Source organism: Tachyglossus aculeatus, chromosome 14, assembly GCF_015852505.1.
Source record: "Tachyglossus aculeatus isolate mTacAcu1 chromosome 14, mTacAcu1.pri, whole genome shotgun sequence".
In the NCBI taxonomy this organism is placed as follows: domain Eukaryota; kingdom Metazoa; phylum Chordata; class Mammalia; order Monotremata; family Tachyglossidae; genus Tachyglossus; species Tachyglossus aculeatus.
In genome coordinates, this window is record NC_052079.1 from 16,638,068 (window position 1) to 16,661,357 (window position 23,290).

A 23,290-nucleotide genomic window follows, 5' to 3' on the forward strand; every position below is an offset into this window, starting at 1 on the left:
GTGGCCGGCCCGGAGCAGGTGGTTAAGCAGTGCGGTGGTGGTTCGGTGAGGAATCCCGGGCCGGCCCGGGCCTGGGCCCCGCTCCGTCGGGCGGCATTGGGGGGTGGGAGGAGGGAGGAGCCCTCGGCCCGCCCCGCCCCGCCCCCTCCCCTCCCCTCCCCTCCGACCCTCCATCTCTGCACTGCAGCGGCTCCCTCCTCTCTCCTCTCGTCTCCCCTCCCCTCCCTTCCTCCACCTCCCCATCATCTCCTCTCCCCTCCTCCACCTCCCCATCTCGTCTCCCTCCCGTCCCCTCCCCTCCCCTCCATCTCCGCTTCTCCTCCCCCCTCCTCTCCCTCCGTCCTCTCTCCTTTCCTCTGCTCTCCTTCATCTTCTCCCTCCTCTCCTCTCCTCTCCCCCCTCTCTTCTCTCCTTTCTCCTCTCCCCTCTATCTCTCCTCGCTCCTCTCCTGTCTCTTCCCTCTGTCTTTCCTCTCCCCGTCTCTCCCCTTCCCTGTCTCTCCTCTCCTCTCTTCTCTTCTCTTCTCCTCTCCTGTCCTCTGTCCTCTCCCCACTGTATCTCCTCTCCTTTCTCTCCTCTCTCCTCTCCCCCTGTATGTACTCTCCTTTCTCCCGTCTCTCTTCTCCTCTCTCTCCTGTCTCCCTCCCCTCCTCCCCTCTTCCCTGTCTCTCCCCCTCCTTCCTCTCTCTCCTCTCCTCCCCTCTCTCTCCTCTCCTCTCTCCTGTCTCCTCTCCTCTCTCCTCTCCCCTCTGTCTCTCCTCTCTGTCCTCTCCCCTCTGTCTCTCTTTTCTCTCCTCTCCTGTCTCTCCTTTCTCTCCTCCCCTGTCACTCCCCTCTCTCTCCTTTCTCTCCTCTCCTGTCTCTCCTCCTCTCCCCTCCGTCTCTCTCCTCCTCTCCCCTCTGTCTCCCGTCTCCTCCTGTCTCCCCCCGGGTCCCCCCCCCCGGGTCCCCCCGTCCCGGGCCCCCCCCCGAGGGCGGGATGAGAGAGGAGCCGTGTTCGGGGGGGGCGCGGCGCGGGGGGCGATGCGGGCGGCGGGCGGCGGGGGGCCCCTCCTCGGGGGGCTGCTCCTCCTCCTCCTCCTCGGGGGGCGTGGGCGGCGTCCTCACCAACGTGCTCAAGAAGCGCAGCTGCATCGCCCGCACCGCGCCCCGCCTGCTCTGCACCCTGGAGCCCGGTGAGGCAGCCCGCCCGAACCTCACACCCCCGGCATCCCCTCCCCTCTACACCCACCTGGTCCCCCCCTCCCTCTCCCCCTCCCCGGGACGTCCCCCTCTCCCCCCGACCCCCAGGTGGTCTCCCTCCCCCTCTCCAGGACGTCCCCATCTCCCTCCCCCCGACCCCCAGGTGGTCTCCCTCCCCCTCTCCAGGACGTTCCCCTCTCCCCCCGACCCCCAGGTGGTCTCCCTCCCCCTCCCCGGGACGTCCCCCTCTCCCTCCCCCCGACCCCCAGGTGGTCTCCCTCCCCCTCCCCGGGACGTCCCCCTCTCCCTCCCCCCGACCCCCAGGTGGTCTCCCTCCCCCTCCCCGGGACGTCCCCCTCTCCCTCCCCCCGACCCCCAGGTGGCCTCCCTCCTCCTCTCCAGGACGTCCCCCTCTCCCCCCGACCCCCAGGTGGTCTCCCTCCCCCTCTCCAGGACGTCCCCCTCTCCCCCCCGACCCCCAGGTGGTCTTCCTCCGCCTCCCCAGGACGCCCACCTCTTCCCCGGGACTCAGGTGGTCTCCCTCCCCTTCCCCAGGCCGTCCCCCTCTCCCCCCTGGGATCCGGGTGGTCTCCCTCCCCTTCCCCATGGTGTCCACCTCTCCCCCCGGCACCCAGGTGGTCTCCCTCCCCAAGACGTCCCTCTCCCCCCTGACACCCAGGTGGTCTCCCTCCCTTCTCCCCAGGACGTCCTCCTCCCCTCTTCCCCCACCCAGGATGTCCACCTCCCCCACCCACCCATCCCCCCGGGTCCACCCACTCCCGGGGTCATTCGCTCATTGTCATATTTATTGAGCGCCTACTGTGTGCAGAGCACTGCACTAGGCGCTTGGAAAATACAGGGGTCCGCCTGTTGTGGAAGGACTGGACTGGAGCACTAGGGACTGAGAGAGAGAGAGAGAGAGGGCATATTCATGCAATCGTATTTATTGAGCGCTTACTGTGTGCAGAGCATATGTGACTATGTATGGAACATAATAATGATGGCATTAGTTAAGTGCTTACTATGTGCAAAGTTCTAAGTGCTGGAGCACCGTTCTAAGCTCTGGGACATGTGAGATGGTGTGTGTGTGTGTGTTTGTGAACGCCCCCCGAGTCCTCAGCTCATCCCTAAGAGGAGGCCCCATTCCAGGGTGACTGGTCCCATGTCCACCCTCCGACCCTCCTCTGTACTCTGCACACAGTAAGCGCTCAATAAATACGACTGAATGAATGAACCTCCTCTTTTTCCCTCCCCAAGCGCAGACCCACCTGGCCCGGGCCGGCTTCTGGGCTGGCTTCCCCGAAATCCCCTTTGAAAAACGAAGCGTTGGGCTTTTCAGACCCCAGAATGGCCAAGGTCAACGGGAAGAAATATATAAACGCTCAAACAGGGCCCTATTCAGCTGGAAAGGGACTCAAGCGACCAGGTGCAGCTTGGGTGGGGAAATCATCATCAATCGTATTTATTGAGCGCTTACTATGTGCAGAGCACTGTACTAAGCGCTTCAATGGGGGCAAAGAGCAAAAAAAAACAACCAAAAAATGGCTCTTCATTTGGGTTTGGCCTTGACAAAGACCCCCTTTTCTTTGCACCCCTTCCTCTGCCCTTACACCATCCCCACATCACTCGTGTACCTATGTTTATACTCCGTTGCTTCTTCGGCCTGAAATATATTCTGATGCCTGTTGCCGCCGCTCGATAGCAGGGATCCTATGTCTTCCAGCTCCACTGTACTCTCCCAAGCGCTTAATACAGTGCTCGGCACACAGCGTAGACAGTACCTCCTTGTAGACCCTCTAGATTGTAAAATCCTCGCGGTAGGGGACGTGTCTACCAATTGTGTTCTTCTAAGCACCCAGTACAGTGCACTGCACATAGTCGGTGCTCAGTAAAGACGATGGAGAGTGAGCGTTCAGTAAATACTGTGGATTTGTTGGTTGACTAGACCAGCCTGGGGGGCGGGTGGGTAATTGAAACCTCAGTTCTCACCATCCAGTTGAAAGTCTTGCAGCACTCACAAGGAGCAACCAGGCAGAAGATATGCCAACTCTCAGTGGCTCAGGAAGAGAATCTGTTTTGTTTTAACAGGCAAGGCAGCGAGGCCTAATGGATAGAGCCCGGGCCTGGATGTCAGGAGGACCTGGGTTCTAATCCCAGCTCCGTCACTTGGCTGCTGTGTGACCTTGGGCAAGTCATTTCACTTCTCTGGGCCTCAGCTCCCTCCTCTGTAAAATGGGGATTAAGACTGCGAGCCCCGTGTGTGACGTGGGCTGTGTCCAACCTGATTAGCTTGTATTTAGCCAAGCTTTTAGCACAGTGCCTAGCACATAGTAGGCACATAACAAATATCATTATATGTATTTGTATACATATATGTATACATTATATGTATACACCTGTATATATGTATATATGGTTGTACATATTTATTACTCTATTTATTTATTTTACTTGTACATATCTATCCTATTTATTTTATTTTGTTAGTATGTTTGGTTTTGTTCTCTGTCTCCCCCTTTTAGACTGTGAGCCCACTGTTGGGTAGGGACTGTCTCTATATGTTGCCAATTTGTACTTCCCAAGCGCTTAGTACAGTGCTCTGCACATAGTAAGCGCTCAATAAATACGATTGATGATGATGGTCATTAATGTCACTCATGGGAAGCTGCGTGGCTCAGTAGAAAGAGCCCGGGCTTGGGAGTTGGAGGTCATGGGTTCTAATCCCGGCTCCGCCGCTTTCTAGACTGTGAGCCCACTGCTGGGTAGAGACTGTCTCTATATGTTGCCAACTTGTACTTCCCAAGCACTCAGTACAGTGCTCTGCACACAGTAAGCGCTCAATAAATACGATTGATTGATTGTCAGCTGGGTGACTTTGGGCAAGTCACTTCACCGCTCTGTGCCTCGGTTACCTCATCTGTCAAATGGGGATTAAGACTGTGAGCCCCCCGTGGGACAACCTGATCACCCTGTATCCTCCCCAGCGCTTAGAACAGTGCTTTGCACCTAGTAAGCGCTTAATAAATGCCATCATTATTATTATTAAAAATAAGGCCCCAGAGACTAGCGCCCACATTTCCATTTCAGCACTTAGGGTTTGGGACAGCACCAGTCTGCCTAAGCAGTAAAACAGGAGAGTTTATTTTATTGTTTATAACAGGAATCAAAAGGACCAGATTGGAAGGGATTTTCGGAGCAGTAATAAGAGCAGATATTCAAAGCACCGTACTGAGTGCCGGGAGGGAAACAGTTGTCTGTAGTGTGACCTTGGGCAAGTCGCGTAACCTCTCTGTACCTCCGTGACCTCCTCTGTAAAATGGGTATTAAGACTGTGAGCCCAACGTGGGAGATGGATTGTGTGCAGCCTGATTATCTTGTGCCTACCCCAGCGCTTAGTACAGTGCCTGACAAATAGTAGGAGCTTTGACATAGTGGACAGTGCACCAACCCGGGAGTCAGGACGACCTGGGTTCTAGTGCCGGCTCTGTCACTTGTCTGCTGTATGACCTTGGACAAGTCACTTAACTTCTCTTTGCCTCAGTTCCCTCATCTGTAAAATGGGGATTAAGACTGTGAGCCCTATGTTGGACAGGGGCTGTGTCCAACCCGATTATCATGTATCTACACGAGCACGTAGAGCCAATGCCTGGCACGTAGTAAGTGCTTAACAAATAACACAATTATAATAATTATATATAGAAAATAATAAATACCATTAAGAACGCATTGATGGGATAGGGAACCGGTCTCGGTCCTCAGACTGGTCAAAATATGCTAGTCTAAATTAGGCAGGACCCTAATTTAAATCACATGCGACACGTGAAAACATATTTTCTTTTTACTCATCAGACCACAACTCCCTTCAGCTCATTCCAGGGTGCACAGAATAGATCCCACTTTTCTGGTGGGGACCATTTTCTTGGGAAGCGAGGATATTAAAAAGTGGTAAGCTATTATGTGAGATCCTTTATTTTGCCTTGGTTTTATGAGTAGCACAAATGTTATTTCCTCTTGTTCTAAATCCCCTTCCAGTCCAACTTTTTACCACTCTCTTCTGGGCTACAGAGGAGTAGCTCTTTTTTCAAATACTAGATGATTGACAACTTAATCATAAAAATCATATTTAAACAAGAGCAATTGGCTAGTTTTTCCACTGTTACTGAAACAAGCGCTTAGGCATTAAATCATAGAGCCTTACAGCTTCTTGAAATTTTAAGGGGTATTTTCAACAGTTGATTAAAATAATGCAGAGCATGGTACCTGACTCTAGATCCAATTTAAGGTCTACAGAACGGCAGTGGTATCATCATCATCATCAATCGTATTTATTGAGCGCTTACTATGTGCAGAGCACTGTACTAAGCGCTTGGAAAGTACAAATTGGCAACATATAGAGACAGTCCCTACCCAACAGTGGACTCACAGTCTAAAAGAGGGAGACAGAGAACAAAACCAAACATACTAACAAAATAAAATAAATAGGGTAGATATGTAAAGTAAAATAAATAAATAAATAGAGTAATAAATATGTACAACCATTAATAAATATGTATCCAACCTTTATGAAAGCTGTGAGTTCTGAGTACCACATCTGGCTCCTTGAGCAGTTCATTCAATCAATCGTATTTATTGAGCGCTAACTTGTGTGCAGAGCACTGTATTAAGTGCTTGGGAGAGTACAATATAATAATAAACAGATGTATTTCCTGCCCACAATGAGTTTACAGTCTAGAGACCGATGACATTTATGGATCATTTTCAATATCAACTGGCAGGACAAAAGTCACAAAACAATGAAGTTCTGGAGTGGAGTCCGTCTCCTAACCTTGAGGCTACATTCTCTTCAATTCAGCTGTTTTGGGTGGGAACCTGGGAGAAGAATGAATGACTACTGTGTGGGCAGGAGAAGTTAGGAAACAGAAAGCAAGGAAATATGTTAAGAACTCAGTAAAGCAAAGATGCATCTCAGCTGAAAACTGAGCTTTGAGTGAAGTGCTATCAAGAAAGGAGTTTCAAAAAGAGGCAGAAGAGAAGCCAGAAACCAGGGGCTGCAAATCACAAACATAATAATAATAATGTTGGTATTTGTTAAGCGCTTACTATGTGCAAAGCACTGTTCTAAGTGCTGGGGAGGTTACAAGGTGATCAGGTTGTCCCACGGGGGGCTCACAATTTTAATCCCCATTTTACAGATGAGGTAACTGAGGCACAGAGAAGTGAAGTGACTTACCCAAAGTCACACAGCTGACAGTTGGCAGAGCTGGGATTTGAACCCATGACCTCTGACTCCAAAGCCCAGGCTCTTTCCACTGAGCCACAGTTTGTGTGTGAGTGTATGTGTGTGTATACACGCATGTACAATATAGCTGTTACCTGGTTTTTGGGGGTGGTGGTTCCACAATGGTCTTTTAAGCTGCACACACATTCATAGGTGAATTTCACCATCAATCAATCAATTAGTGGTATTTATTGAGCACTTACTAGGTGCAGAGCACTGTACTAAGTGTTTGGGAGAGTTCAAAAGAATTAGAAGACATGTTCCTTGCCCATAATGAGCGTACAATCTAGAGGGGGAGACAACATTAATATAAGTGAATGCTTCATAATACGTAATTCAAAGATTTGTACGTAAGTGCTGTGGGGTTTGGGGTGGGATGAATATCAAATTCCCAAAGGTCACAGAACCAAGTGCATAGATGATGCAGAAAGGAGAGGGAGCCGAGGCACAACTAACTCTCTCTCTCTCTCTCCCTCTCTCTCTCCCTCTCTGTATTCATACACACACACACAGGCACACACAAAGTGATGTCTTCTGTGGCATTCAAAAATTTTTTTTAAGTTAGGAAACAGTTTGCAAGGGGCTTAGAAGATTAATTTGTTGTTACTCATAATGTGCTCCATAATCCTTTGTCTGTAGTACTACACATAGTACTGACAGGGCACTATATATCTTCGAAGACCTACTGATATTAAGAATTTAATCCTCAAACCCCAGTTACCAAATTATCTCCAATCCAGAGGTGTGGAAACTGTGATTCAGAGGTTTATCCAAGGCATCAGTTAGTAATTCAGCATCAGCTTGATTTAGGCCTCAGTTCTTCCCATACTTAACCTGAATTTTCATTGCACATTCTGTGTGAGGATTCTACATAGAGTAGGACTGTCAAAACAGTTGCTTTTTTTAAATCCTAAAACGCCCTGAACGAATGATTGCATTGAATATTGGTTGCCGTCATCTGGAATGGCTTATTAAAATTTAGAATAACTAAGCAAACACATATTCAGTAAACCCATTATTTTATGTATTTATTTTTGATGAGATGAAATTCACCCACCAGTCAATTAGTAGTGTTTATTGAGCACCTACTGTGTGCAAAGCCCTGTACTAAGCATGTAGGGGAGAGTACCCTAGAGGTAAAGGACCCAATCCCTCCCCTCAAGGAGCTTGCTTTCTAATGGGCAAGACAAACACAAAGTTATTTACAGATAGGAGGAAAGATGGGTAGAAGAATAAATAAAATGCTTCAATAGCAGAGTATATAAATTAATGTTTATGGAAATACTACAGGTGATGAGAGTGTAAAGTGTTGAAGTGGTAATCAATCAATCAATCGTATTTATTGAGTGCTTACTGTGTGCAGAGCACTGTACTAAGTGCTTGGGAAGTACATGTTGACAACATATAGAGACGGTCCCTATCCAACAGTGGGCTCACAGTCTAGAAGGGGGAGACAAAGAACAAAACCAAACATATTAACAAAATAAAATATAATAGATATGTACAAGTAAAATAAATAAGTAGAGTAATAAATATGTACAAACATATATACATATACAGGTGCTGTGGGGAAGGGAAGGAGGTAAGAAGAAGGTAATTAGAAGGATCAAACCTTAAGGGGAGACAATTGACTGAGAGAGACTCCTGAAGGAGGTGGGATTTCAGGAATGCTCTGACGATGGGGGAGACCCGCGGTGGATTTGAATGTTGGGGTGGGTAAGGAACTCCCAGGGAGGGGGTGGGCCTGGGGAAGGGGCAGGAGAGGGGAGGGAGAGGGACAGTGGGAAGGTTCTCTTGGGAGATATCTGAAGCATGGGCTCGGGAATAGGGGGTGACTAGAGTGGGCTAGTAAATTGTAGAGAGCAGATACATATCTATTCTATTTATTTTATTTTGTTTATATGTTTGGTTTTGTTCTCTGTCTCCCCCTTCTAGACTGTGAGCCCACTGTTGGGTAGGGACTGTGTCTATATGTTGCCAACTTGTACTTCCCAAGCGCTTAGTACAGTGCTCTGCACACAGTAAGCGCTCAATAAATATGATTGATTGATTGGTTGAGGGCCTTTATAACCAACGGTTAAGGTTTCTTCTTGAGGAGCAGGATAATAGGTAGCCAGTAGGAGTTTTTCCAGAGGGCAGAGAGATGAAGAAAACCACATTTAGTAAAGCAGCCTGATTAGGAATTTTTCCAGAGGGCAGAGAGATGAAGAAAACCACATTTAGTAAAGCAGCCTAGCCTAGGACCAGTGGTCAGGAGACCAGGATTCTAATCCCACCTCTACATGTGCCTGCTGTGTGACCTCGGGCAAGTCACTTAACTTCTCTGTGCCTCAGTTTCCTTATCTGAAAAATGGGGATTAAATTCCTGCCTTCCTTCCTCCTTATGCTGTGATGGCAATGTGGGATGGGGACAGTGTCCGATTTTTATTTTTATAGTTTTCGTTTAGCCCTTACTATGTGCCAGACACTGTACTAAGCACTGGGGTAGATACAAGTCGATCAGGTTGGACACGGTCTCTGTCCCACATCGGGGTCACGGTCTTAATCCCCATTTTTTATAGATGAGGTCATTGAGGCCCTAAAAAGTGGAGTGACTTGTCCCAGATCACACAGCGGACAAGTGGTGGAGCCACATGGAGCCGGGATTAGAAGCCGGCTCCTTCTGATTCCCGTGCCCAGGCTCTATCCACTAGGCCATGCTGCTTCTTGCTGCATTGTATCTAACCCAGTGGTTGGCACATAGTAAGCGCTAGCCAAATGCCATTCGTCATCTTCTTCTTCTTCCTCTTTTTGTAATGACGCAGGCTGTGGAGGGTAGAACAGCTCGAAGAGCATAGTAGTAGTATTAATAGTAGCAGTAGCAGCATTTTTCCAGTGCCTCGTTGGTGCGATGCATTGTACCAGGCCCTTGGGGAGTACAAAATAACAAAGTGACGTGTTCCTTACCCACAGGGAGCTAATACTGTAAGGCGGGGTGACAGACGTAACAATATTTATATGTAGAGGATCAAAATGAAGAAGGTGAACAGATATATAATCATAGTGCTAAGGACTGTAAGTTCTTTGTGGGCAGGGGATGTGTTGGTTATATTGTCATATCGTGCTCTCCCAAGCGCTTAGAATAGCGGTCTGCACACAGCCCTCAGTAAATACCACTGATGGATGGATTGATTAACAGTGTAAATAAGTTATTAAGGGCCAGCATTGGCTGATGGAACCATATGGCTCAGGGTGGTGAAAAATTAACTGGAGGAAGCTGGGAATACTTGAAGTCAGAGAGACCAGTGAAGAAACTGTTACAGGAATCTGAGAAATGATGAGGACTTGACCCACAGTGAAGGCTATTTAAAGGGAAAAGAAGGAGTGGATTCAAGAGGCTGAATCGACCGATCAATCAATCATATTTATTGAGCGCTTACTTTCTGTAGAGCACTATACCAAGCACTTGGGAGCGTATAATAGAATAATATAACCGATACTTTCCCTGCCCGCAACGAGAATGTGGAGGTTAAAGATAGCGAGGAATCAGAGACGACTCTGAGATTGAAGGTTTTGGGGGGACAGGGAGGCTGATGGTTGCTACTGACATCTTTATGTTAGAAATGACAAAGAACAAATAACATAAATTGTGTGTTTTTCTTGCAGGGGTTGACACCAAGTTGAAATTCACTCTTGAGCCATCTTTAGGTCAAAATGGTTTTCAGCAGGTAACTTTTATTAGTTCGACAAAGTTGAACTTTTATTTCCACTGTTATCTTTCGCAGCAGGGAAGGGTATTAGTTTCCGTTGCCAAAACGATCCTTGCAACTCATATGTTTGAGAGGCCCACCTTTTCATTGCAATTAAAATTTTGTGAGTCTGTATCTGGCCATGTCTCATCAAGAATTCACATCTTTATGTCCTTTCGACCAATCCACTCAATAATTAGCTGTAAAAACAATTACCAAGTATCAACAGTGAACCTTTTGTGTGTTTCGATACTAGGGTAATAGGTTCCTTTTTTCCCCATCTTCCGTCTTTGTTCTCAGTGGTACGATGCCCTCAAAGCAGTAGCCAGACTATCAACAGGAATACCGAAAGAGTGGAGAAGGAAGGTATGTATAGATTGCCAATTCTTTTCTTTTTCAAAGATAATTTTGGGGATTCCGAATTTTCGGAAAGAAAGTTTAGCTTTGGAGGTTTGAACTGAATGCGGTCTCTGAAAAACCGGGTCCTGACCCCCAAAATGGAAAAGATCTTCTTAGAACATTGCTTCAGGATAAACTTAATATCTGCCCGCTTTGCCTTATTTGGGTGAGGAGTGTTTTTTCATAAAATAAGCCGTCGTTAAAAAAGACAACAGGAGATAAGTGTTTAGGAAGAAGTGTGGCCTAGTGGAAAGAGCTTGGGCCTTAGAGTCAGAAGATCTGTGTTCTAATCCCGGCTCCACCACATGTCTGCTCTGTGACCTTGGGCAAGTCACTTCTCTTCCCTGTGCCTCAGTGACCCCATCTGTAAAATGAGGATTAAGACTGTGAGACAAGGATTGTGTCCAACCCGATTATCTTGTATCTGCCTCAGCGCTTTGAACAGTACTTGGCTCATAGTAAGCCCTTAACAAATACCACGATTATTATTATTAGGAGTCCCTGCGTGACCTAATGAAGTACCGTAAGAGAAAATTGTTTCATCGGGCTATCCAAAGGGAGCCTGTTTGGTACGCGTTAAATGTGTGCTGTTTGAACGGTTGTTGTCTCAATAAGGAAAAGTCGGAACGTGCGTTTGACTCAGACACTGATGACATTGCTGTAGGTTTGGCTCACCTTGGCCGATCACTATTTGCACAGTATCGCCATCGACTGGGATAAAACCCTGCGTTTTGCATTCAATGAAAGAAGCAATCCCGATGATGATTCCATGGGAATACAGATAGTAAAGGTAAAAGCCTCATTTTCATTCAGCTTTTTGTGGGAGGGCATTGGAAATCTGTAGCTGATATGGTGATTTCTGCTTATGGAGTGAAGATCTCAAGTTTCCCAGGTGTAGCAGTGAAGGTCTTTATCGAGTGCTTGTTTTGGGCCTGATACTGTGCTTTTCCAAATAAGTGAAGTTAGCCACAGCCCCTGCCCTCCATAGGGGTCATAATCTAGATGGCAGGGGGATGGCAGAGGGGAGGACCTTTAGAAGGGAGGAATACATTTGGGAAGCAGCGTGGCTTAGTGGAAAGAGCATGGGCCTGGGACTCAGAGCACCTGGTTTCTAATCCCAGCTCTGTCGCTTGCCTGTTGTGTGATCTTGTGCAAGTCGCTTCACTTCTCAGCACCTCAGTTTCCTCCTCTGTATAATGGGGATTAAATTCCCTGTTCTCCTTCCTCCCTAAACTGTGTGCCCCATGTAGGGCAGGGACTTTGTCTGACTTGATTAACTTGTCTCTGTCCCAGGACTTTGAACAGTTGCTTGACATAGAGTAAAGCTTTAGCAAATTCCATAATTATGATAATAAGGGAATTCACTGCATCTCTGCACAGTTTAAGGAGCTTTTACTGTTACTAGTGTTTTGGTGCAGAACTTAGTCTAATTCCCTCGTGTGCAGTCTCTCCCAATCAGTCATATTTATTAAGCACTTACTGTGTGCAGAGCACTGTACCAAGTGCTTGGAGAGTACAATATAACAGAGTTGATAGACACATTAGTACAGTGCTTTGCACACAGTGCTTAATAAATGCTATTACGACTATTTCTCTTGTGCTCCTATTGTTAAGCCTCTGTTAATAGAACCGTCTTGTGGATTGGCTTTGCCTTTTTCTTTTTTTTTATGGCATTTATTAAGCTCTAGTTCATTCTTTTCAGCGATGGGGATTAAAGGATGGACACCAAAATGACTTTTTCACTCTCTCGTCAGGGCTGCCAATTAGATATTTGAAGAGGAGTGATTCAGAAATAGCCACCTTCCATTTTTATAAGTGTAGGGAGTGGAAGCCACCCTCCTGCTTCCACTCCCAGAAGCCCACAACCTTGGGTTCAACCGAAACATCACGCTGCTTTTTTTTTTTTAATGGTATTTTTTAAGCACCTACTATGTGCCAGGCACTGTTCTAAGCACTGGGGTAGATACAGTTTAATCAGGTTGGATACAATCCGTGTTTCATGTGGGGCTCGCAATCTTAATTGCCATTTTACGGACGAAGTAACTGAGGCACAGAGAAGTGAAACGGCTAGCCCAGGGTCACACAACAAACAAGTGGCAGAGGTGGGATTAGAACCTAAGTCCTTCCCAACTTCCAGGCCCGTGGTCTATCCACTAGGCCATGCTGCTTCTCTGCTTCACTGTCTTTCGACTTTCTCATTCAATCAACTGCTGAATCCTTCCAGCTCTTCCTTTTTAACATTGCCCTAATCCACCCCTTATTTTCCTTCCAAATAATCACCACCCTAGTTCTCTAGACTTAAAGCTTGTTGCGGGCAGGGAATGTGTCTGTTTATTGTTAGTTTGTACCTTCAAATGAGCTTAATACAGTGTTTTGCACACAGTAAGCACCCAATAAATTCGATTGAATAAATGGTTAAAGGCACTTTACATCACACGGTTAGATTGATATAATAATAATAGTAATAATAATGACAGTATTTGTTAAGCACTTACTATGTGCCAGGCACTGTACTAAGCACTGGGGTAGATACAAACAAATCGAACTCAGCACTGTCCCTGTCCCATGTGAGGCTCACAGTATCAATCCCCATTTTGCAGATGAGATAACTGAGGCACAGAGAAGTGACTTGCTCAAGGTCACGCAGCAGACAAGTGGCAGAGTCAGGATTAGAATCCATGACCTTCTGACGCCCAGGCTCTATCCACTACACCGTGCTGATTTATCAGTCTCCCTGCTGGTCATTCCGCCAACAGTCTCTATCCCCTTCATTTCCAATTCCAAGCCCAGATTGCCTTCCTGAAATGTCACTCGTGTCACTTCACTCCTTAAAAATCGTCCAACGGCTGCACGATTCCTTCCACATCACAACTCCTCCTTTGTTGGCCTCAAACCTTTCCACCAGCTCTCTCCATTTAACATATTGGTTCTCTTCTCCCACTTTGCATTAAACTCGTTCGCAATGAAACAGTGATCATTTTGTTCAGAGTGTATTTTCCTGTATGTTATTGAAGTTCCAGAATGTAGTAGCAGACCGGTTTTGGAATAATTGTCTAAAAAATGCCATCTCTATTTGGAAGTTAAATGAAATTCCCTTGTATTAAAATTTTAAATGTACCAAATGTTCCTACCTTCTCATGCAAATTATACATTATGCTGAATATGATGCTTTTTTGGGGCATCTGAGATGAAGATTGACCTCTTTTTTATTCTCTGATATCAAAGAGGAATTTCCAGGTTTGCTTATTATGAGGCTTGAGCATTGGATTCGGTGCAGAGTTCTGTAGAAATAATAGAATGCATTGTCAAGACCAACCATTTATTAAGTATCAATTTTCATTGTCTAATGAGCTTTAGAAAAATGTTGGATGAACATGAAATTGAGTCTGCTAAATTGAATCACTTCTAGCCCACATTTTTCTGATGTTCAGCCTCTTTTAAAACGACGAAGTAGAGCGTTTCCTTTGTGTCTTTCATGAGAACATTTGCATTTTGAAAAACTGAAAGGGCATTTGTCAAACGAGTCCATCAAATAGTCCCAGATTAAATGAAACCTTGGGGAAACTATTTTGAAACTATTTTTTGTGGGGAATAAGATTGGGGGCCTTGTGAAAATGTAACTGGATTTGACCCGTTCTGTTTTAGGGCTTTACAGGTAGACGTTTTATAAACACCTCAATTGTTTTAAGGTTCAACCCCCACCAGATACAGAGTCTGGAAGACATTAGGCTAAGCCTACAGTCAGACCTTGGGCAAGTATGTTTCTTTCAGTACTTGATACTCCGTGGCCTCAAACAGAACACTTTGAAATCCCTTGGGGATGTGGGAAGAGCTGATGAAGTTTTGGCAGGCTGGTGTAAACTCTTGTATGCGGTAGTGGAATTTCCGGAACGCCATTGCCGTATTAGAGCACTTGTTCTTTCAAGCATCCTGTCACCAGTGTTGGGAAACAGGATACAGGACCCTCTGGATTACTGGTCTGACCCAATAATGGCAGTGTGTTGATGTTCTTATGCTATGCTTTTCCCTCTCTTCAGGATCTTCACCGAACAGGCTGTAGTTCTTACTGTGGCCAAGAGGCAGAACAAGACAGAGTGATACTAAAACGAGTTCTGCTGGCATATGCCAGATGGAACAAAGCTGTCGGCTACTGTCAAGGCTTTAATATCCTGGCGGCGCTTATTTTGCAAGTAATGGAAGGCAACGAAGGGGATGCGCTCAAAGTGAGTCTGGTTCCCTGAGGGGAGGGTGGAGGCTGACATCGTCTGCTAGGATCTAAGCTCCTTGAGGGCAGGGATCGGGTCAATTGATCCGAGAAGCAGTGTGGCTCGGTGGAAAGAGCACGGGCTTTGGAATCAGAGGTCATGGGTTCAAACCCCGGCTCTGCCACTTGTCAGCTGTGTGACTTTGGGCAAGTCACTTAACTTTTCTGGGCCTCAGTCACCTCATCTGTAAAATGGGGAGTAAGACTGTAAGCCCCCCGTGGGACAACCTGATCACCTTGTAACCTCCCCAGCGCTTAGAACGGTGTTTTGCACACAGTAAGCGCTTAATAAATGCCATTATTATTATTAATTGATCAATGGTATTTATTGAGCACTTAGAACGTGCAGAGCACTGTACTAAGCAATTGGGAGAGTACACTATGACCGAGTTGGCAGACACGTTCTCTGTCCACTGATTCTTGTAGCCTAGTGGAAAGAGCACGGGGCTGGGAGTCAGAAGGATCTTGGGCATGTCACTTCACTCCTCTGTACCTCAGTTACCGCATCTATAAAGTGGAGATTAATACTGTGAGCCCCATGTGAGATATGGACTGTGTCCGACCAGATTTGCTTGTATCCACTCCAGCGCTTAGCACAATGGTTCACACATAATGAGTGCTTTGCACGCAGAAAGCGCTCAATAAATACAATTGAATTGAGATGATAGTGACCACCTCTCTATTTCAAATATCCACACAGACACACTCAGGGGTTTTAGCTAATAGACATTCAGGCCTTGTAGATGCTTACAGTCTGACATTTGCCTAGACAGACTAGACAGGCATTTGCCTAGACACTTTGACCGTCACAGAATACTTTCTGTTACCGCATCATACACCGATCCATGTGAATCCTCTCTAGGAGTTTGCCCGTGTGCCCGACTGCCGTGATAATGCATACCAGAGGTCACCCAATATCCCCTGGTCATAAGACTTCATTTCCCCGAACAAATTCTAGTTTTAGCACTACTGCAGTAATACTGGGGAGTCTGAATTGGCAGGACTCCCCTCTCCCCTAAACCCAAACTAGTTTGCTCAAAATGATTCCAACATCCTCTCATTGAGCGCTTTTTGCATGCAGAGTACTGTACTAAGCGCTTGGATGAGTACAATATAACAGGATTGGTTGACACGTTCCCTAATCACAACAAGCTTACGACCTAGAGGGAATTTACAATGTAGGGGGATGGTGTTGGATTGAAGAAAATGAGCTGTGAATATTTTCCACTGTAAGCTAACGTGACAAAAAAGTAACTGAGTATTATTGATGCTATTCTGCAGGCGACGGTAGAATGATAAGGTACGGCCTGTTACAATTTAGATTTCTAGTTGCTTGTTGGTTATTTATTCACCGGAAGGCCCTTTAATCTTTTCCGCCCATTAAATCGAAAGCTAAATTGTGCCATCCACAGATGCAAGTCGGCACTGAAATTTAGTGCAGTCAGGGTTTGCAGGCACTTACATAAACAGGAATTAAGTCTTTAAAATGAGTTCTGGAGAGAACAGGGAAGAGAGGGAGGAAATGGTGGGTCCATTTATGGTCTGAAAGTACTCACGGATTCTCTGAGAGTGCCAGGTTAATTGAAGAAATGGGCAATCCATAGTTGTAAAGAATGCCTAATCAAAGGTGAGAAACTTTTCAGATATAAAAACTGTTAATCGTCCCAAAGGAAATGAGTCATGCCTGCAGCGTTAACATCCTTGTCTTAGTGCCTTAGTCCTGTGCAGTTCAAAAATATAAAAATTATACTGGATTTTAAAAGGGAACGATTGAAGAAACACTTTGGTGCAGTAATGCCTTTTCTGCTGGGGCTAATTAGACTTCAAATACTTATCCTATGTAAAGAAACGATTGGAGAAAGGACTCTTGAGAATGTCCCCTCTTTGTCAGCATTAGATTAACAGTTTCTTTGCTGTGTTTTACACCTTCTGGCCGTTTACATATTATAACTTACTGTTACAAATTACTGATTCATATTAATGTCTGTCTCCCCCTCTAGACTGTAAGCTCATCATGGTCAGGGAATGTGGGAATGTGTCTTTCAGCTCTGTGGTAGTGTTCTCTCCCAAGCGCTTAGTACCGAGCTCCGCACACAGTGAGCGCTACATAAACACCATTCATTGATGGATTCCTCCCCCTCTCCATCCCCCCCCGCCTTACCTCCTTCCCCTCTCCTCAGCACCTGTGTATATGTTTGTACGTATTTATTACTCTATTTTATTTGTACATATTCTATTTATTTTATTTTGTTAATATGTTTTGTTTTGTTCTCTGCCTCCCCCTTCTAGACTGTGAGCCCACTGTTGGGTAGGGACCGTCTCTCTATGTTGCCAACTTGTACTTCCCAAGCGCTTAGTACAGTGCTCTGCACACAGTAAGCGCTCAATAAATATGATTGAATGAATTGAATGAATAGATTTAGTCAAGTTTCTGTCATGATTTAATTCTGCATTCAATTCGAGAAGGTTAGTGTATGAAAACAACAACCAGAGTCAGTCAGGCGAGCCGATACATGCTTCCACTCTTCATGACTTCTAGAAATACGAGCTCGATTTTGAGAGATTTTACAATTTCCTTCATCACTTGAGTAGAGCATTAAGCAAGGGGAAGCATGCTCAGAAGGTCATATTATATTTTAGTGTGTTTTTCTAAATGCTGAACTGAGGTCAATATTTAAAGGAATATTTGCAGGATAATATCCACTTCCTGAGTCACACTGATTTTGAAATAAAGTGGGTGGAATGATGTGATCAGAGAACGACTACCAGCATATATCCTGGAGGTGTCTCTGGTCACCCTAAGTAGCAATATAAAAGAGGGGTGATTTGAAGAATTGAGAGTTATTTGAAGAATTGAGAATTGTAAGAGCGGCCAACTTGGAAACATCGGCCAATAGCAATACTTTGGCTTCCACTGGCTAAATAAGTTTGTAACCCTGTGGGCAGGGAATGTGTCTATACCGCCTCTGCTTTATCATACCCTCCCAAGCGCTCAGTAAATACCATCGGAATGATTGGTTGGGGTCTTTCAGCCGATTGTCGGCCATACTTTTGCTCACTGGGCTAACTGTTGGAACGCTTTGATCCAGCTCTAATCTGTTTCTTTCTCAGATCATGATTTACCTCATCGACAAGGTGCTTCCTGAAAGCTACTTTGTCAATAACCTTCGGGCGTTATCTGTGGACATGGCCGTTTTCAGAGATCTCCTGAGAATGAAACTTCCCGAATTATCCCAGCACTTGGACATCCTTCAGAGAACTGCCAACAGGGAAAGTGGAGGTAGAGGCCGTGTCCCCATCATTCTATTGTCTGAACTGGTTGTGGATTTTGAGATCGTTTTCCCCTGGGTATTGGCTTTGAGTCATACAGATCTTTTAGCTTTTAGCTGGTGTCTATTTGGGTAAGGTTTACTAATTTTTTATTTGTTTCTTAATGGTATTTGTTAAGTGCTGACCATGTCAGGCATTGTACTAGGCGCTTGGGTAGATAGAAGCTAATCAGGTTGGACACGGTCTGTGTCCCACATGGGGCTCACGGTCTTAATCCCCATTTTACAGATGAGAGAAGTGAAATGATTTGCCCAAGGTCACACAGTGGGTACGTGGTAGAACTGGGATTAGAATCCAATCCTCCCAGGTCCATGCTCAATCAATCAATCAATCAATCAATCATATTTTTTGAGCGCTTACTGTGTGCAGAGCACTGTACTAAGCGCTTGGGAAGTACAAGTTGGCAACAACTTGTCTATCCTCTATACAGCGCTGCTTCTTGTTTGTTGGTCAACTCACCGCCCCCCGTGACAAATCCTGAATGTTTCTTCTCATTCCAAGCCCCAGCCCACTCCTCCCCTAAGAATTCCTCCCACTGAGATGATACTTGCTATGATTAAGAGAAAAACCTTTGTTTGTCACAACCCATTCTAGATCTGTACCAATATCTTTCTCGAGAATGATCAGTGTGGCAGCAGCAGCGATGGCTGATGAAAATGAAAACCACTCAGAATTTTATATTCTTTTAATAATAATAATAATGTTGGTATTTGTTAAGCGCGTACTATGTGCAAAGCACTGTTCTAAGCACTGGGGGGAACACAAGGAGATGAGGTTGTCCCATGTGGGGCTCACAGTCTTAATCCCCATTTTACAGACGAGGGAACTGAGGCACAGAGAAGTGAAGTGACTTGCCCAAGGTCACACAGCAGACATGTGGGGGAGGTGAGATTCGAACCCATGACCTCTGACTCCCAAGCCCACGCTCTTTCCACTGAGCCATACTGCTTCTTTAATGGGGTAAAATACTTCCTCTCCCTCTTTCTTAGACTGTGAGCCCTGTGTGGGACAGAGATTTTGTCCAATCTGTTTATCTTGCACCTACCCCAGTGCTTAGCCCAATGCTTTGCACATAATAAGCTCTGTGCCTCTAGTAGTAATAATATTTGTTAATAATAAGAATAATGATGGTACTTGTTAGGCACTTACTATGTGCCAAGCACTGTTCTAAACGCTGGGGTAGATACAAGGTTGTCCCACATGGGGCTCAAAGTCTTAATCCCCATTTTACAGCTGAGGGAACTGAGGCACAGAGAAGTTAAGTGACTTGCCCAAAGTCATACAGCTGACAAATGGTGGAGCCGGGATTAGAATTCACGACCTCTGATTCCCAAGCCCGGGCTCCTTCCAGTAAGCCATGTTGCTTCTCTAAACTCATATTAAGCTCATATTGTGCGCAGAGCACTGGAGTGAGTTTGGGGAGACAATATTCCAGTCTGTAAGGACCTCCTACAATGCATAAACTCCCTGTGGGCAGGAATTGTGTCTATTTTCTTGCATTGCGCACTCCCAAGCCCTTAGTACAGTACTTTATACACAGTAAGTGCTCAATAAATATCATTGATTTATAGTAAGCTCTTACCAAATGTCGTCATTATTTTATTTTTTCTTCCCTTTGGGAATCCTCCTCACTCTTCCACTGATGCTCCCAGAGAAGCTGCGTGGCCTAGTGGAAAGAACCCCTGCTAGGGAGTCAGAAGGACTCTGCCAATGGCTAGATGGGTGACCTTAGACAAGTTACTTAACTTCTTTGTACCTCAGTATCCTCATCTGTAAAATGATTCAGTACCATTCTCTCTCTTAGGAACTGTATCCAACCAGATTAACTTCTATCTATACCCCCAGCACTTAGAACAGTGCTTAGAACACAGAGTAAGCACTTGGCAAATACCATAATAAAATAGCAATTAATATAATATAATGTATATATTATTATTCAAGAAATGAGTGAGAAGAAACCCAAGGAATCCTCGGACACGAGGAAGGCGTCGTCAAACTGTGCGCTATCTCCAGCTTAAGTTTTTACAATATTCTTTGCTTATATGCACATATGCACTTATTTATGTGGATCGTAGGTTCATTCTCCCTGTCTCCCTCGGTAGATTAAAAGCTCCCTGAAGGCTGGCGGCCTTGATTATAAACTCCCTGAAGGCAGGCGGCCTTGCCTAGTTTTTCAAGTGTAACCCTACTGCTTACAATAGAGCAGGGCTCAGTTGATCAATCGATGGTATTTATTGAGAGCTTACTGAATGCAGAGCACTGTACTAAGCTCTTGGGAGAGTACAACAGGTTGGTAAACATGTTCCCTGCCCAAAAGGAACTTATAGATCTAGAGAGGGAGATGGACACTGAAATAAATTACAGATGGGTACCTAAGTGCTCTAGGGCTGAGGCGGGGTGAATAAAGGGCACAAAATCAAGTGCCAGAATGACCCAGAAGGAAGAGAGACCACTATAGATGCTCCCCCCATCCTCTGTCCCCACAGGGTGACCATGGACAAGTCACTTATCCTCTCTGTTACTCGGTTTCTTCATCTGTAAAATGGGGATAGAGTATGGATGCAGCAGGAAACGGATGTGGGTTCTAATCCCCATCTGCCACTTCTCCGCTGTGTGACCTTGGCAAGTCACTTAACTCATCTGTGCCTCAGCCATCTCATCTGTAAAATGGGGATTAAGACTGTGAGCCCCAGGTGGGAGAGGGGCTGTGCCCAGTTCGATTTGCTTGTATCCATCCCAGCAGTTAGTACAGTGCCTGGCACATAGCGCTTAACAAATGCCACAGTTATTATTTTATTATTATCATAACTGATTCAATTTTCCTCTCAGACTGCGAGTCCCTACAAGATAAGGGCTATGCCCAATCTGATGATGATGCTGATGAGCACAGTCACATAGTTGTATTTTGGAAGAGTTTCAGGAAGCCGCAAATTATTTAAAGGCTTGGGGCTTAGAGCCATGATTCTGTACGGTCCCAGGACACTCAGTTTGACATGAACAGCAGGACATTTGGGATCGGGAAGAGTTGCGTAAAAAGTCATTTTGAGCTGTGCAGAAAAATAAGAACACTGAGGTGGTGTGGAAATTAGTTTCTTGTTTGTCAAAACTTGCATTAAGAGTCAGGGTCAGGGTTCAGGGCCAAAAAGATCACACTGGTTGCTCTTTTGGGGATCTCCTATTTAGGAGCCTATGGAAGAATCCAAGATAGACTGTAAAAAATCAGTCAGGGGATCTGAGATCTATTCCCGGCTCTACCACTTTTCCGCTCTGTGACCTTGGGCAAGTCATTCCATTCCCTCTGTGCCTCAGTTTCCTCCTCTGAAAATGGGGTTTAACAACGTGGCTTAGTGGTTAGAGCATGGGCCTGGGAATTAGAAGGACCTGGGTTCTAATCCCCGCTCCGCCACTTGTCTGCTGGGTGACCTTGGACGAGTCACTTCACTTCTCTGGGCCTCAGTTACCTCATCTGTAAAATAGGGATAAGACTTGGAAGCCCCATGCGGGACGGGGACTGTGTCCAACCTGGTTAGCTTGTATCTACCCCAGTGCTTAATACAGTGCCTGGCACCTAGTAAGCACTTAACAAATAGCGCAGTTATTATTATTATACCCATTCTCCGTAGGGGGCCCGATTATCTTATAACTACCCCAGTGCTCAGCATACAGTAAACGCTTTACAGTTGCCATTAGTATAATTACTTATTGCAGCATATGCTTGAGAGCAAATGTCCTAACTTGCAGGTAGAAATCCGGATGAAGACGACATTTTTTAATATAACTCGTCTTCAATCTTGGGGAACAGAAGCCCTTGGAAATGTTGGTAGCTCTTTCTCGGCTCAACCAACTGGTCTGACCTTGACTCCTCCCTCTTCTACTGACTTTTTTCCACCTAAAGTCTTGTATCTGACCAAACCTCGTAGGATTTCAACCCTGTCCGGATCCTTCCTTCAAAACATCGGCCCATATTTCACAGGGCGGACCCCAAGATTTCCCCTGAACCCACCCTACAAAACAACCTTTAGGCTGTGAGCTCTGTATGGACAGGAATGTATCTGTTTTTATATTGTACTCTCCCAAGCACTTAGTACAGTGCTTTACATGCAGTGAGCGCTCTATAAATACGATTGAATGAATGAACAACCTCCACTTTGGCTCTGCCATTTCTTCTCCTTTTCAGGGATGGAGGCTAGGCTGAATGGGAAAGGAGAGAGGGTTAGCAGATGATCTCCCTTTCTCGTTCCTCCAACTAACACGTCTGTGCACAGCCAGGCTCACCCCAAAATAGGCAGGGACAGACGTTTCGGGAGCGGGAAGATGAGCCGAAAAGGCCGGGGGAGGATTTCAGAAAGAAAGAAGTGGGGCCATTTGCAGGGAGGATGGGCCAGAGACTAACTGGAAATGAGATTGGGCCCATTTTCATGTGCGTCTGTGTCTTTGAATCGATCAGTCTTTTAGGATTAAAAGATTTGTTCTTTTCTAGGTGGTTATGAGCCCCCGCTTACAAATGTCTTCACAATGCAGTGGTTCCTCACTCTCTTTGCCACATGCCTCCCTAGCCACACGGTTTTAAAGATCTGGGATTCAGTCTTCTTCGAAGGATCTGAAATCATCCTGAGGGTATCACTGGCTATCTGGGCAAAATTGGGAGAGTAAGTGATTTTTTTTTTTTTTAATATTCGGGAAGTCAGAGGGTTTAAGTGAGTTTTGCTTCTCATACTGTAAGATTTTGTTAAGGATGAGGCCCTCAGAAGTTACGTGCCCTACTGGATAGAACACCTGGGAGGCAGAAGGATTTGGGTTCTCATCCGGGTGATGCCACTTGTCTTCTGGGTGACCTTGGGCAAGTCACTTCTTCTCTGAGCCTCAGTTACCTCATCTGTAAAGTGGGGATTAAGACTGTAAGCCCCATGTCAGATGTGAACGGTGTCCCACCTGATTACCTTGTATCTACCCCAGTGCTTAGTACAGTGCCTGGCACATAGTAAGCGCCTCACTAATACCATAGAAAGGGAGGGCATGAAACCCACCTATTGATTTGAGACCAAGCATTACAAACATAAGCAATGTTGGGAAGCAGCCTGGCCGAGTGGAAAGAGCACAGGCCTAGGA

General features: G+C 45.8%; 1 protein-coding gene across 3 annotated transcripts in view; it reads left to right on the forward strand.

The window, feature by feature from the left end:
* The first annotated feature begins 979 nt into the window (after positions 1-979).
* TBC1D30 (TBC1 domain family member 30) overlaps positions 980-23,290 on the forward strand; it is a 38,900-nt gene continuing 16,589 nt past the window's right edge. For 2 of the 3 annotated variants that reach the window (XM_038756636.1, XM_038756637.1), the window contains exons 1-7: positions 980-1,175; positions 10,106-10,167; positions 10,489-10,554; positions 11,252-11,377; positions 14,625-14,810; positions 17,963-18,131; positions 22,662-22,830. In XM_038756636.1, coding sequence (XP_038612564.1) covers positions 980-1,175; positions 10,106-10,167; positions 10,489-10,554; positions 11,252-11,377; positions 14,625-14,810; positions 17,963-18,131; positions 22,662-22,830 — 974 coding nt within the window. Of the gene's footprint in view, positions 1,176-10,105; positions 10,168-10,488; positions 10,555-11,251; positions 11,378-14,624; positions 14,811-17,962; positions 18,132-22,661; positions 22,831-23,290 lie in introns of those variants that run through there. The other variant, XM_038756638.1, reaches the window with a different exon arrangement.